The sequence below is a fragment of the Lissotriton vulgaris genome, chromosome 4_1, assembly GCF_964263255.1.
Source record: "Lissotriton vulgaris chromosome 4_1, aLisVul1.2, whole genome shotgun sequence".
Lineage (NCBI taxonomy): Eukaryota > Metazoa > Chordata > Amphibia > Caudata > Salamandridae > Lissotriton > Lissotriton vulgaris.
Window position 1 is genome coordinate 1,399,426,724 of NC_141691.1, and position 16,189 is coordinate 1,399,442,912.

At 47.3% G+C, this 16,189-nt stretch overlaps 1 protein-coding gene across 1 annotated transcript in view; it reads left to right on the forward strand.

Moving 5' to 3' along the window:
• TTC39C (tetratricopeptide repeat domain 39C) overlaps positions 1-16,189 on the forward strand; it is a 512,445-nt gene that overhangs the window by 403,067 nt on the left and 93,189 nt on the right. The window contains exon 10 of the mRNA XM_086965646.1: positions 12,268-12,391. Coding sequence (XP_086821772.1) covers positions 12,268-12,391 — 124 coding nt within the window. The remainder of the gene's footprint in view (positions 1-12,267; positions 12,392-16,189) is intronic.

Consider the following 16,189-nt stretch of genomic DNA (forward strand, 5'->3'; position numbering starts at 1 on the left):
CGACTTGAACCCCAATCCGAACCCGTGGTTGGTCGATAGAACCAGGCTGGAGCCCCGATGAGGCCTCACTCCCTGAGCAGAGCGACAGATCATGAGAGCGACCGCTGAGCTGAGTGAGGAGCGATCGTTGTTACGGGCCGACGACTGGTGACGAGATCAGAGATCCGAAGCGGCACTTTTGCACGGCACGGCCGTACAGAAAGCGGTTGTGAAGAGATCGGTTGGTGCAGAGGGTTGCACACCGGGACCATACGGTGTAATATACCACGCGGAGCAACACTCCAGATTAAAACGGCATTTACTGACTAGACCTGGAGCACGCAACTGGCTTTTCCACATTTACATAGCAGCCAGGAGGCTATTGTATTGGGACTTCCTCGACTCTTGTATTAAGAGGGCACAGTGAGCCCACAGAGAGGGCGACATTAAACTGGACAAAGAGAGGCTCTTGGGCCACTAAGTCCCTGTGGGAGTGCTGTCTGGGGGTGATCGTTGCCCCACCGGAGGGAGACGCAACGGATGGTGAACGGCCATTTTGGACACAGATGTAAGGCCCTCAGACTGACTGAAGACGACTTAACCCCTGGTAGTGGCAGCCGCAAATCGGGAAACAACTAAGATTAAGGTGCGGGGAGAAAAGATCGAGGGACCACTATTACTCGGCGAACTGACATAGGGACCGAGAAATCCCTTGGAAGTGGAACCGAAACGGTGATTTCGGTGATCAAGATGGCCGCCAGTGGTCGCGAACTGAAAGTGAAACAGGGGCAGGACCAGGCGGAAGGACCGGAGATGGATGGCAGGTCCCACACCGATTCGGAAGGTTCAGCGCAGGAGGAAAGACTGAACAAAAGACTGGATGGGATACTGGACGCAATAGCTGCGACCAAGGAGTCCCTGCATCAAGACATAGCGCAGGTCGCCACGGGACTGGGTCTCCTGAGGGCGGATCATGCCAAACTAGCTGACTGAGTAAAAGAAAATGAGCTACTGCTTCAGGAGCTTAAACCGGCGGTGGTGACCGTGGAGCACAAAGTGACGGATATCCTTGATCGCTTGGCGACGCTGGAGAAGAGGGCGGAGGACTCCGAAAGTCGCAATAGGAGGAACAACGTGAGGGTGGTGGGCCTGCCGGAAAAAGTGGAGGGGGATGATGCAGTGACTTACATGGAGAACTGGTTTAAAACGGTTGTGGCCCCGGAGGGACTCTCCCCCTTCTTTTCCCTGGAACGAGCGCACAGGTTCCCTGCCCGCCCGCCCTTGCCGGGCCGTCCACTCCCACCAGTGGTGGTCAAGGTACTGCATTTCAGAGACAGAGATTTGCTGATACAGAGGGCGCGCTCGAGGGGTCCTTTCCAGGTGGACAACAGCTCGGTCACGATCATTCCCGACTACACGCAGGAGGTCCGAAAACGTAGGGCCTCTTATCTGGCAGTGAAAAAAGAACTGAGAGACGAGGGCATACAGTATTCCCTGGTTTTCCCTGCCAAGTTGCGAGTGATCCTGGACGGATCAACCCATGTCTTTCTGAACCCTGACGAAGTGTGGTCATGGCTCGAGTTGTATCGGGCTGGAACGGACCGAAGGGGTAGAGGAGAAAAAGAGAGACAAAAACCTGTCCAGGTGCGAAAGTCACAACGCATCCGCAAGCGAAACAAACTCAAGAGAGCGATGCGGGATGACCAAATGGCAGCGGACAAAAAAGGAGCTTTGTCGGCAACGGCAGTCATAACGGGCTCACAACAGGAGGGACAATCGGTGGGTTCGGAATCTGAAGAGGAAGGGGGAAAATCTGGAGGAGACATCTCGGACGTTGACAGCTCTGGGGGGCCGTCGGTCACCCCTCAGACGGCGGATGGGATCTTTAATGAGTGACAATTCCAGCAAGGACCATGATCACTAGTTCTGCTGGCACTGATTAACCTGGTGATCTGCAGAGTAGCAGGTACTGTGTCGGAGCACCACATGGGATCTTGGGCTCGGGGTGAGGGCCCTGCCTGCCCCCGGTTGGCTCTGAATCACCCTCCTGTTGCCCTTAAGGCCTTCTGTAGTGACTACTACAGAGTAGTAGAATGTGTGTTGTGTTACTGGTTTGGATGGGGGCTGATGTTGTGTTATTAGGTCCTGTTCTGGAGAGAGGGGTTGTGGGAGTTTTCAGGGGTGTTTTGAGCGGGGGGTTTTGCTGCAATGATGTGGGTAGTCGATTGATACTGTTGAGGTGGTTGGGGGTCGGCTGCAATAGGGACGTTACCTAACTTGAAATGTCTTACATGGAATGTCCGCGGACTTCGAACTATGTCAAGGCGATACAAGGCCCATTTGGCATGGCCAGGTGTTTGGCACGTCTTACTCGGCGTTTGCCAGGGGAATGTTGATATGGGTAAGAGCGGGGGTCCCTTTTCAGGCCACAACCATCTGGTGGACCCTGAAGGTCGATTTGTAGCAGTAGAGGGTAGGTTGTATGGCCGTGACGTGGTTCTATGCACTGTATACGCCCCCAATACAGACCAGGCCCGTTTTTTTGATAAATTAACAGGTTCGCTGGCACACTTTTTAGCGGGTCCCATAATATTGGGAGGCAACTTCAATTCCATCACCGATGTATTGCTGGATAGATCACACCCGCCACTGGCCGACTCCCCAGTACGCAGGCTAGCTACACACAGGAAGGATTGGCAAGAGAGATGGGGCCTTATTGATGTATGGAGGGAGCAACATCCTGCTTTTAGGGACTACTCCTTCTTCTCGGCACTGCATGCTTTACATGTTAGGATAGATTCCATCTTGTGTAGTGGCCCCCTGGCTGCCATGATGACACACACAGAATACCTGGCTAGAACCATTTCAGACCATAATCCCTTACTGATAACGGTTCAGTGGCAGCGAACGAGGTTGGCAGTTCCCACATGGATGTTGTGGCCTGATACTTTGGAGGACCTGGTGTTCAGTGATACGGTCCACCAGGGTATTGAGCACTATTTTGACGAGAATGAGGGCTCAGCTGCCACTAGGTTGGTAGAATGGGATGCTATGAAGGTGGTAGTGAGGGGCATTTGCATGGGCAGGTTTTCGAATGAGAGAACAACGGTTTTGGCTGATTTGGGGAAAGCGGAATGTGTGCTGAGAGATCTAGAGCAGAGTAGGCCTGAGCGACCAGAATTACAGGACCGGCTGCAGGAAGCAAAGGAACTGGTTGCGATGGAAACGGAGCGACTGCGGTGTTATGACTATAAGCTGTATATCACCAAGGTGCATGCAGAAAGAGATAAGGTGGGTACTTTACTGGCTAAACTTGCTAATCCAGAACCTAGAGGTTGTCCGATCATGAGCATAAAGACGGAGACGGGAGAGGTAGTCTACTCGCAAGCTACAGTTTTGGCACGCTTTCTGACGTATTATACGACTTTGTATGAAAGTCGGCTGGAGGTCGGCCCTCCTGACATTGAAAGCTACCTAGAGAATGTTCAACTCCCGGTGCTGGACAAAGCTACTGCGAAGGTCTTGGGCGGTCCCATAACGGTGTCGGAGATTAGAGTGGCCATCAAACAGATGGCTAGGAACAAGGCACCAGGGGTGGATGGCCTACCGATTGAATTTTATGTGAAATATATTGATGTTTTGGCGCCCAAGCTGCTAGCTGTGTACTCTGAGGCCATGGATCTGGGGCATCTACCCCAATCGATGAGGGAAGCACTGGTGGTCCCGCTGCTGAAACCTGGTAGGGAGGCCACCGACGTTACATCGTATAGGCCCCTGTCCATGCTGACTGTGGATTACAAGATTCTGAGTCGCATTTTGGCCACTAGATTGCTGCCACATATGACCATGCTAATCCACAAGGACCAAGCTGGGTTTATTCCTACTAGGAACACCTCAATAAACATCCGCCGTTTAATCCGTCTACTGGACAGTACCTTGGAGGCGGATCAAAAACCAGCAGTAATGTCGGTGGATATCGAAAAAGCGTTTGATAGCCTAGAATGGGGATACCTTGATAAAGTACTAGAGAGGTTCGGCCTAGGGGGTGTATTTGGGCGCTGGACAAGAGTTCTCTACTCTTCTGCGGCAGCTAGGGTGCGACTGGGGTCTGTTATATCCTCCGACTACCCGGTGTGTAGGGCTACGAGGCAGGGATGCTCATTGTCTCCCCCTGTTATTTGCATTAGCGATGGAGCCACTGGCAGCACAGGCACGGACAGGGGCGTTGTATAATTGGATTGGGAATGGTGGGGAGTTTCATCACATATCGCTGTACGCAGATGATTTGTTGCTGTACCTCGAAGACACAGAAAGGGCACTAGAGGGGGCAGTAGAGATGCTGTCAAGTTTCGGAAGGCTGTCGGGCCTCAAGGTAAACTGGAATAAAACATGTGTTTTTCCATTGCGGGCGGATACGCCTTATCCCCCTCTTACAGTAGATGTGGTCTGGGAGGGAACTTGCTGTACCTATTTAGGGGTCCGCATATACCACAATGCTATGAATCTGCTGGAAGGGAACATAGGGCGCTGTATAAGGGCTCTGAGGGGATGCATGACCTTTTGGGCCTCCCTGCCCTTATCGGTGCAGGGCCGGGTGGCACTACTGAAGATGGTGGCTTTGCTCAGGTTGCTCTATTACTTCCGCACCTTGCCGGTGTGGGTTCCTCCGTGGATCTTCAAAGAATTGAGAACGATGGTTATTGACTTTCTTTGGGGGCATGGAGACGCAGGGTAGCACTGAATACACTGATGAGACCCAAACTCGAAGGAGGGATGGCGGTTCCCGATTTTGAATTGTATTACCTAGCGGCACAATTGCAGATATTAACCCAAAGCATTGCTAAAGAATTTAGGGGCCCGGACCAGGAACGGGGGACAGGTATCCAGAGACACATCCTATCGTATAGAATCATGCAACAGAAACTAGAGTTGAGAGGCCTGACCATGGAAGAGAAAACCCTGCGGTTGTGCTGGCATAGGAGCTTGAAAAGAGCGAAGGCGGCACGACCATACGCGCCGGAGATTCCTCTGGGGATGCTGACGGCGCTGCCGCATGGCGGTGATTGGTCTCCTCTATTGGAATGGGAAGTTATGGGCCTACAGATGGTGGGAGACTTGTATGTTGATGGGATGCTGGTCCCCTTCAGGGTACTACAGGACCAGTTTGGTCTCCCGGATGGGAGCTACCTCTTGCATGCGGCGGTGGTCGCGGCGATGCAGAAACACTGGAAAGGGGGGCTGGCGGAACCCGACACGACCATGGCCTGTCAATATGTAGTGATGGCTGCGGGAACGATCAAAGCGGTTACCTGCCTTCACTCTAGATTACAGCACTGAAAGAGAAATGGGAGGAGAGCATAGGCAAACCCATACCAGACACGGTCTGGGGACATATTCTGAAGAGGACGTGGAAGGGATGCAGAAATGCCCGCTTCCAGCAAGTGCATTTTTCTGTACTACATAGGGCTTATCTGACCCCGGGGAAGATCAGAAGGTGCTTCCGGGTACAAGATGCAGCGTGCCCGAGATGCTTAGCGCCTGAGGTGGAGCTTAACCATTTGTTATGGAATTGCCCGAAGCTGGGGACGTATTGGCCAGAGGTTGGGGAACTTCTGTACGCAGTCACTGATCGCGAAGTGGAGTTTGACATAGCGACTTGTCTACTGCTTTGGTTCCCTCACACGGCCAGGACGAAAATCACAAGTAAATTCATTGACCTAGGACTCATATTAGCCCAGAGAGAGATCACCTGGCACTGGAAGTCCAAGGAGGGCCCATCAGTTAGGAGATGGATGAATGAGCTGCTGAAATGGTCCAGATGTGAGGGTGTGGTTAGGTTGTGGCAGGCTGCTAGGACTGCAAACGTTAAGGGCTTGGAGATGGCGAGGGCTTGGGAGACGATAGTACAGGCCTTGAAGGACTACCTGACAGAGGATGAGGAGTAGAGGGTATCCGGAGAAGGGGGTTTCATGGGGCATGTAAGAGCGAATGCATAGAATCCTCAGGTGACGAACTCTTGAGTCAGAACCTACAATTGCAGCCCACATCAGCAGCAGCTGGGGGGAGGGTGGGGCGGGGGGGATAATTAGGGACCCAATATAGCAATAGGAGGGATGCCCGCAGAGGGGACTCGTGGTTACAGATGAAGGAAGGAACATTCGGAACATGATACTTTGTACACACATAGATTGGCTCACGATAGACCCCGGAGAGAACCACCACGGGAAGGTTCTGGAGTATGGCTGGAAATTGCGGGCTCTGATAATACTGGCATCACTCACCATGGTTGGTTGGCTATATTCGGCGGTAAATTCGAGGGGGGAGTTTGGGTGGTATAAAATGCAGGTACTAAATTGTGTTGTTGACCGGACATCTCTATGAGGTGGCCACCATGATATCTTTAATGGAACGTTCAGGTACGCCGCCCCAGCCTCCGGGATGTGGGCTGAATGGCTGTGTGCAATTTCATGACAAGAATGTGCTTTGAGATGTCAAGAGTGAGAAGGTTGACCTACTTCGATGCTTTGTTTGTGAATCTGCAATAAAAACATTTTTTTTTAAATCAGATACACTACAGTTGGCCCCTATCTTTTTGTGGCACTAAATATGGAGGAGAGACACAGAGCCACTGACTCAAATTATAATAAAGAGCTGTTTAAACATGGACAACCCGAGGATGTCGAGATGGTTGGGCTCTGTTGAAACACTCTTGAATAAAATTGGTCTTCCGCAACTTTTCAATGACCCATCTACATGCAATAAAGTCTCCAAACAAAAGATTAAAGCCTTGTTTCAGGAAATGGTGGAGAATGAGAGAATGGAGCAACATAGAAAGAAGCAGGCAGTTGTAATATACGGGTTAAACCCCTTGATATCTGAGAGAGGCTTTTTTATTTGGCAGATGTCCCAAATCCACAGCATAGATTTATACTGCTACGGTTTCGACTAAATATGATTCCATTCATGCTAGGCTATCCTAATAAAAGCTATAAGCATGCAGACTTAATCCAGTGCCCATGTGACAAACTGTCCAGACAAATGGATTTGCACTTAATTTTGTTCTGTAACCTCTATAAGAAGGAAAGGGATATGTATTTAAAGCCGTTGCTAAAGAAAATGAATTTTAACCAATGCCGGGTGTCATTACATTTTTTTTAAAGTCTATCAGATCCATTGACATGTTTTTCACTAGCTTTGTTTCTGTGGGCCAGTGTTAAAAAAAAGAAATATGAGGACGATGTTAATAGTAAATGGCCCTGTATTTTGAAAATTTTGAATAGCATTTTGGGGTCTGAAAATGATAAAATAGATCAGATGAAATGAACTATGTTAGGCGTCATAAAGAAAGTGAATATTGTAAATAGGTTTATTTTAATATATACATGTTTTTTTTTCATTTTTTACTTGTATTTTATGCTGGAAATTGTATCTTGTACTTTTATGATCAATTTGCATTTGATCGAATAAAGTTTATGACTATGACTGCTCAACTCGAAGTCTGGTAATGGAGAATGATGACAAACTCATACAATCTCACTTCAGAAGAGAGGTCTACTGATAGCTTCAAATCACCCTGCACCTTGTTCACTTCTTGGTTATCTGTCTGAACTAGGACCATAACCCTTGTCGAACCCTCTTTGGAGGCTCTTTTTCAAAAGTTCATCTCTTGATACCTTTTTGGGAATTCCTTCCACCAGAGGAGAGATTATCTTATCTGATAGCGTCCATGAAAGTGTTAAGAACCAGGAATGCTTCCCCCTCAAAAATCTAACTTTAACTCATTTGTTGGAGTTCATGGCCACTTGATTTCAGAAAGTGCCTCTGGCAGCATTAGAAGGTAAATACTTCAGGATGTATAGCTAAGCTGATAATAAAGGTCCTCTTCCATCTTGTTTCCGGAGATGATGGTACCAACACAAAAGTGAATGCGATAAAAGCAACGATCTGCCCCTATAGAGAACCTATGCACCAGGATGCTTGTAAGTGGACTAACATGAAGATTCTCCTTTCTCTAAAGACAACCTGTGTGCTACTTGCCTAGCTCCACACAGCACAAGGGAGGAAGACGAGGTCCATATGCCAAGGTGTGTTGTATTGGGAGTCAGAGAACCCAGGGTAACTGGTGCTCAGTCAGACACCATCTGTCACATCCTAAGGTAAGGAGGAAAGGCTACAGACTTCATCAAAAGCCCTGCAGAGAAAACATGTATCTTCCTCTGAGTTCGAGAAGTTAAGAAGTTACTGACACGGCTGGTATTGTAGTATGATAGCCAAAAACAAAATCTTAATTGTGCAATCAAAATGAGGCAGTTGTCTCCTCCAATCTTTGGAGCGCCCCACCGTGGTTAGATTGGCTTGCACCATAAATTATGTTGTACCTATTGTTACTGTAGTATTACAGAAGTTTTATCCTTTGGAGAAAAAATCACCACTTAAATCAATCTGTTCCACTCATTCTTAATCACTCATACCGCCTGCATTCATTGGAAGTGAGACCATATATTCCCAATAGATAATCCTGACAAAATCAGATGCAATAAAATACAAAATCAATGTATTGAATAAAAAACAGTTAAAATACGCAAATAATCCTAAAGACAATAATACATGATAGGAATATTGTCCAACAAACAATTCTGACAACACATAAAGACCATCCTAATAGGACTTTTTGTTTATAACCAATATGGAAAAATAAAAATAAAACTGAGAGTACATATCACACGACATACAACCCTATGTCATAAGTAGCCTACACATCCGTGGGGAAAAACTTTCCCGCTAGTGCCAGGTATTATCCAATTCATAAAATACTCATTTGTCTAGCCACTTGACAGATTGTGTACTTTTCAATGGAGCGCCGACGCGTTTCAATGGAATCTCATATCGCCATCTTTTTCAAGACAGAGACTTTTGTGGACTCTCAACACAATATATATGAAAATGATACACATGTAATCAGTTAAAAACCTCTAAGTAATTATACAAATAACCGCAACATGATTAACGGAGTCTAAAAAGATCCTACTGGACGATTAAAATCAGAGCTGATATTGTATAATCTTAAACCTGGTGACGGAAGGTGAATGTAGACTCCTCTGGTTCAAGCTGATTCTTGTGAGGGAGTCACTCTATCACACATTCTCGTTCGTAAATCTCTTAAAACTTGGCTTTTCCCCCAATCCGGCTAATTTCTATCTGCTATCTCACTGATCTCCCAATCAGCGCCAGGAAACTCACGGTGTCAGTGCGCTCTAGAAATACCCCCCTAACATAACATAACATAACACACCTATGGCGTACAAGGTTACTGGCCCAGTCGCTGTTTCTGAAAATGGCCAAACGCGTATCTCTGCTCTACAACAAGGGATGATTATTGGTATCCTGTATCCCTTTGGACCGAATGTACTGGTTCAGGTCCCCCTTTGAAAATTAGGGTTTGTATCGTTGCACGCTCCTGCGTGAAGTCGTGTACCGCTTATCTTACCAGCTATTGTTACTGTTCCATAGGGTAACAAAGAGCTATTGATGATGAGTAATATGTAGAAAACTCTAACAATTCTTGAAAGGTGTGATTGATCACTGATCTTTGAAGTGAAATTGTAGCGTATAAAATTGAATGTAACTCCTGCCTAAGTAGATTAAAATGTACCATAAGAAAAGGGACCTTGAAGTGCATTGCTTCAGTATCACTGCAAATCTTACACATTATCTGATGAAAGGCATGAGTAGCCCATCCTGCACTGTTTTTTGTTTTACTTAGCTTTTTAGGTCAAGCCTACCAGACAGCCTGGTTGCGAAAAACCTACTGTGAACTTACAGAGGGCTTCGAATCCTCCTTTGCTTACCATTGGTTGACATTGTTGGCACTCTTCTTAGCCTGCTTTTTATTTGTTGTCTTGTGTGGGCTTGCCTTCCTCTTCTGTGTGTGGTCCAATGAGCCGCCGCCCCCCCTCTCCAAAGCATGGCCTCTATACTTGAACCCTTCCACTGCTTACTTTTTCGGGAACCACATTTTTCTTTTTGATGAAGCTTTCCATGGGAGTGCATGTGTTTTCCAGCTGTCTCCCTTGTGTACTTCTCTTCCTCATGTGCTTCTCCACCGCCTCCCTTGTGTTACACTCGTCCTCAAGTGCTTCTCCCCTTGTTTGCTTTCTTCGTGGTTGCTTCTCCCTCGAGTTCTAGTTTTTCTCTCAAACTTCCACACCCCATTGCTGTACCCTCCTGTTCCCCGTTTCTGCCCCTTCCATGATCTTTGTTTAGTTTATTTTTTAATTATAATTATACATTTATTATTTTTGAGGAGCAGGAGGAGGCAGCAAAGTGCTACTGGTCCGTTCTCCTTAAAAGTATTTTTTGTCCTGCTTCATGTACGTTAAAGATAGGTGGTCACAAAGGTTTGTTGTTCTGGATCATGTTCTAAATAGTTTGGGAAGCACTGGTCTAAAGAGTTATACAATGTTTGAGAGAAATTTGATAGAGCACATGTGTCAAGTTTTATCATATCGCGAAATGAAGCCAAACGGAAGTTGTTTTGTGTTCCCATAGGTAATGACAAGCTGAACCAACTGACAAAAAATCTTCTTGAGAGTTTAGGTATTGCATGGTTATGATAAACAATGCCAGGGAACTCTAGAGAAAAATACGGGGTTTCGAGGCCTGGAGTCTCCTGGTTCTCTGCAAGACTGTTAGAAGAGGGAGACTTGATGCCATTCTCCTAATTACAGCCCTAATATCGAATAAATTCGAATCAATCCTTGAGATACGCACAGATAAGACATGCATTGGGAATAAAAGCAGCTACCTGGAGAGGGAATACCAGAATTTGCCCCACTGGAAGGGCGATCATGGATGAATTGGCCGAGGGTGCGATTTCACTAATCTACAAAACTCCCAATAATACTATGCCCAATACGTTACTCCAACTACAGACGAAATTGGAGGAGGATGTGGGGGCCTTGGAAGATATCGATTGGGAGGCGGTGTTGATGCACCCGAGAGAAGTAGCAATAAAATCGATACTTCATCTGACACAGTTCAACATTCTTCATAGTGTGTACTATGATAGGCCGCAGCCCCATGCAATGGGGAGAGCAAAATATCCATGTTATTTGAAATGTATGGGCGTGCAGGTTCCTTCTTCACACCATTTGGAGCTGCCCATTGATCCAGGCTTACTCTGGGACGATTGCCAAGGAACTTAACAGAGTTCTATGGACCCGATTCCACTAGACCCTAAATGTATTCTCTTGGGAATCCCTAATGATGTTGATATGCCAAAGGCTAAGATGTTCTTCAGTCTGGGACTGGTTGTGGCAAAGAAAGGTCTAGCCAGGCACTGGATGGTGGGATGTGGGGGAGAGGGTGGGTGGGGGGGGTTGTGATTGCCAACTATTCAAGAATGGAAAACTGCCATGGATATGTACATGGTAGCAGAAAAAGTAATGTATGCCAATAGGGGGTGCCCCCAGAAATGGAGATGAGTGTGGGCAGATGAATACAATACTACTCCCTGGACATGCTGAATGCAGTGCGGAGCCAACACCAGGCAGCGCTGTGATGACTATAATAATAATAATAATAATAAAGTTACTTATAAAGCGTGCAGTTACTTCGACTGAAGTGTCCAGAGCTACAATTTCACTCCCAAAAACCAGATCAGATGAATCAGCTCAGATGAATAGCAAGGTACTATACGGATCTAAAAAGCAAGGTATTAAGATTCTTTCGGAAAGCTGGCTCTGCTTTTTCCTGATTAAGCAAGACGAGAAGAAGAGAATTCCACATTTTGGCTGCCAGAAAGCCAAATCCACATCATCCATATCATTGATTTATGATGGTATATGATGCAAGCATGGACTCTATTCTTCTTATGCTTCTTTGTTGCTACATGTGGGGGCAGACTGGTCAATGTCTGGTTGGTAGGAGGAGGGGTAAAGGAAGGGACGTGGTTTTAATTCCAGACTGTTTACTGTTTATACGTTTTCCTGTCAGTACGTTGGGTGACAACCCAATTATTCTGTTTAGTGCTGTTTTTATACCTGTATCAACAAAAATAATAAACATATATTTTAAAAAAAAGAAAATGCCAGATAACCATTTGTCTAGTTTTAAAACGTTTCCCTGTAGGACTAAAGCCTTTTCATTACTGTAATTCAACCAAGGTATTTGTGACCTCAGAAAAAACTTCTACTGATGGCAGGTATTTTTCCTTGTTACTGTACTATGTTAGATTGATGGATGCTTATTTATATTCATATGGTAATTATTTTTTTATAATGTTTGCAGGCTGATAAATTCAGAAAGCAAATTCCAAATCAAGAATTGTGTGTGCTGGCAGCCATTGAGGTGCTCTATTTGTGGAAAGCTCTTCCAAATTGTTCCCTTTCGAACCTTCAGCGTATGAGTCAAGGTACCACATTATTCAATAACTTTATTTATTTCTTGTTTAAAAATAAATATATATATATTTTTTTTATAACTCTTTTTTTAAAAAAAGGCATGTAAACAATCAAAGCACCACAATGTTCAAAGGGTCTGTGAAGCACATTAACACAGCAGCAATCACTCATGGCACAGTACATTACAAATGTCGTCAAAAATCATATGTCATACCATTACAGCAGCACCCTCCTCCCCGCTCTCAGGTGGTTCACATATATCCCCACGAAAAGTGTTCCATGGCCCCCATATTTGTGACCATTTCGTCGGACATCTTCTAGAGACATATATAGGCACCTCCGTCACCATACACCAGTCAATGTCCCTGGTCCACTCTGCAATATTGGGTGGGTTCGGGGCCCTACATAGACGTGCAATATTACGCTTGGCTACCATGAAGCCCAGCGCTACCCAAATTCTCTCCTTAGCACTGAGGTCTGTGGGTCCCAGATGTTCAACAAAATCAATTTGATATTACATGGTATTTGCTGTTCCAACGCCTCCTACATCATATGTAACACCCTCCCCCAATATTTCTGTATTGTAGCACATTCTCACAGTGTGTGAATAAAGGTGCCCTCTTGCCCAGAGTGCCGTACACAATTAACATCTGGGGCGTAGCCCATATGGACCAGAGAGGGTCCAGACAAATATGTTCTGTGAAGGATTTTGAGCTGGACCAGTCGGAACCTAGAAGAAATGGCGACCTCCTGCGGAGACGCCACTACAGCCCGCCACTCCTCGTCATCCAGCCCAGCCACATCGTGATCCCATTTACATCTGAGGCGGATGAACAGATCCAGCATGTTGTTAATGAGTTTTCTGTATATAAGGGATATAGCCTTCTCTGGCAAGTCGCCATCCAAAATCCTGTCCTTCAGCAGAGAGTACTCAGGGAGGTCAGTCTCTTTTGGGAGAACTGCGCGCAAAGCGTGTCTGATTTGGAGATACCAAAACTGTTCGGAATTGGCCATTTCATATTCTTGCTGCAATTGGGAGAATGGGAGGACCTTGCCCGATTTCCAAAGGTCCCAAATTCTGGAGATACCAATGGTTTCCCATTTTTCGAATCCCTGGGACTGCGACAATCGACCCAATTGGTCACAGTGCCAAGGCAGTGTGGCCGTGGTGAGTTTACCCTCCCAACTCAGACTCCTGGTAGCGTCTTTCCACACGAGCACAGCATGTTTAGTTGGACCGGACAGGACGGATAACGGAGATTAGCTATACACCGCCCCTTCAAAGCCGCCACCTAGGAGGAGCCAACGGTCTATCCGGAAGGCCGGGTCATCGTGTCGCCTATACCGGCATTGGTTGACGGCAACGAGCTGTGAAGCCCAGTAGTACCATTTCATATCAGGAAGCCCATTTCTACCGTCGCACCCACCCAGCGTAAGCTTTTGCGTGGCAATGCAGGGGGCTTACCCTCCCAAATCAATTCCCGCACCAAAGACTCTATTACCTTGAAATACGACGCTGCTATCTGAATTGGTGTATACTGTAGCCATATAAAATTCGGGGAAGGGACATCATTTCAAATAGCGCTGGACGCCCCAGAAGAGTTTGGGGAAGCGGCTTCCAAAGCTGGACATCTGATTTAAGGCTCGTTAGCAGAGGCCGGAGGTTGGTGTCACAAAAGCTAGACAAGTCTTTGGATACCCAGATATTTGAACCCTGCCACGACCTCCATCAATTGACAATCCCGGGTAAGTCGGGGCTTCTGGCCATGGAGGACGTAGAGCACAGATTTGGACCAGTTGATCCTGTAACCTGCAAATCTGCCAAAGATGTGAAATATGTCCATCACCACGGCAAGCGATTTCGCCGGGGAGGCAAGATAAAGCAGGATGTCATCCGCGTACAAAGATGTGCGGTCCTCCCAGCCATGAGTCCATCTCAGGCCCCTGATAGCTGGGTCCCACCGGATCCACACCGCCAGGGGCTCCAAGGCCAAGGCGAAGAGGTGAGGTGATAGGGGACAACCCTGCCTGGTGCCCCTTCCCAAGGGAAAAACAGGGGACTTGCGATTATTAACAACCATCTGCACCAATGGTTGGCAATGGTTGGCAATACAAAAGGCGCACCCAATTAATGAATTCCAAGCCAAAGCCTAATTTGCGGAGCACCGCGAACATATAGGGCCATTATATGGTGTTGAAGGCCGATGCAGCATCAAGGATACCACCACGGCATCCTCTCTTATGGTATCAGCCCTGCAAGGAACTCCATGTAATCGGCGGAGATTAAGAGATGTGTTTCTTGCCGACATAAACCCGGACTGATCCAGGTGGATCAGGGTGGGAAGAACCTGCAACAGACGATTGGCGAGGACTTTCGCAAGGATTTTTGCTTCGCAGTTTAGCAACGAGATATGCCTATACGAAGAACACTGATCTGCAGGTTTGCCCGGCTTGTGGCTGACGATGACGGTTGCCAATTTGTGGTCTTCAGGAAGGATTCCAATCTCTTTACTCTCCTGGTACATATCAGTAAGATAAGATAAGTGGCATTGGTATTCGCCGTCAGCTTAAATAATTCTATGGGGATCCTTTTGGGATCCGATCCTTTCCCTCCCCACAAGTTATGGATGGCTTTCTCCACTTCGGTCACAGTTAAGTCTTGCTCCAAATCGGAGCTGTCCTCCGCAGTAAGGGTTGGCATGTCTATATCGCGGAGTAGAGATAGAGCATCCTCTTCCAAATAGGTTGTGCTGGAAGTGTATAGGGAACGGTAGTGTTGCCCAAATGCATCCGCAATGTCTTGCGGTAACTCGAGAATGCTGGGCGGTTCCAATTTCCACCACCACTCGCCTCGCCCCCTCTCTAGGATCCAACCATGCCAGCAGTTTGCCTGCCTTATCGCCTACATCATAAATCCTGCTGAGAGTCGCCCTGTATTGTGCCCTAGCCGCGTCAGTGGCCAGTTCAGAAAATTAATTCATCTTAGTTCGGAGCCTGTGATGCGATTCTTCAGAGTCTTGCGTTTGAACTGCGCGTTCCAAGACCAGGACCTCCCCCTCTAGGCGCACAATGTCCGAGGATCTTTCCTTGCGTTGCTCAGCAATCTGTCCCAACACTACCCCCCAAATAACACTCCCAGCGGGAAATGGACGAGCTAACAGAATCCTGATTCATCTGATAACAGAGGTCGGTTTCACCCAAAGCTTTATCCCTAACTGAGGGAATAGTGAAATAGCAGGGGTTAAGCGGTGCCACGTGGCCAACTGTGGGTTCCCCCACTTCCATCCTGCACAGCACGGGTGAATGATCCGAAATTCCCCTAGCCAAATGCTGAATCTCTTTGACATTATGGATCTGGTTCGCAATTGTGAGTGCATAGTTGATTTGTGACATGCTACGATGGGGCCCGAGAGATGCATGTTCTGGAGCTCGCTGGGATGTAAATACCTCCAAACATCCACCAGGCCCATGACCCCCAACCAACAGTCTCCCATCCGGTAGATTCAGGAGGAGAGCCCCAAGATCTATAAATACCTGTGTGTGTAAGCCTGGCGGAACATACACCAATACCAGATTAAAGGCAGCCCCCTCCCACACCCCAGACACTGCCACAAACCTGCCCAGGGGGTCCATTTGGACCTTATTAACAGTCAGGGGGAAGGACTTGCAAACTAAAATGCCCACCCCCCGGGAACCAGAACCAAAGGCAGAATGAGCAGCCATCTGGAATCTCCACCGAGATAGGGCCTTACAACCATTACCCAACAGATGGGTCTCCTGCAAAAGAATGACATCCGGTGAGTGCCGCT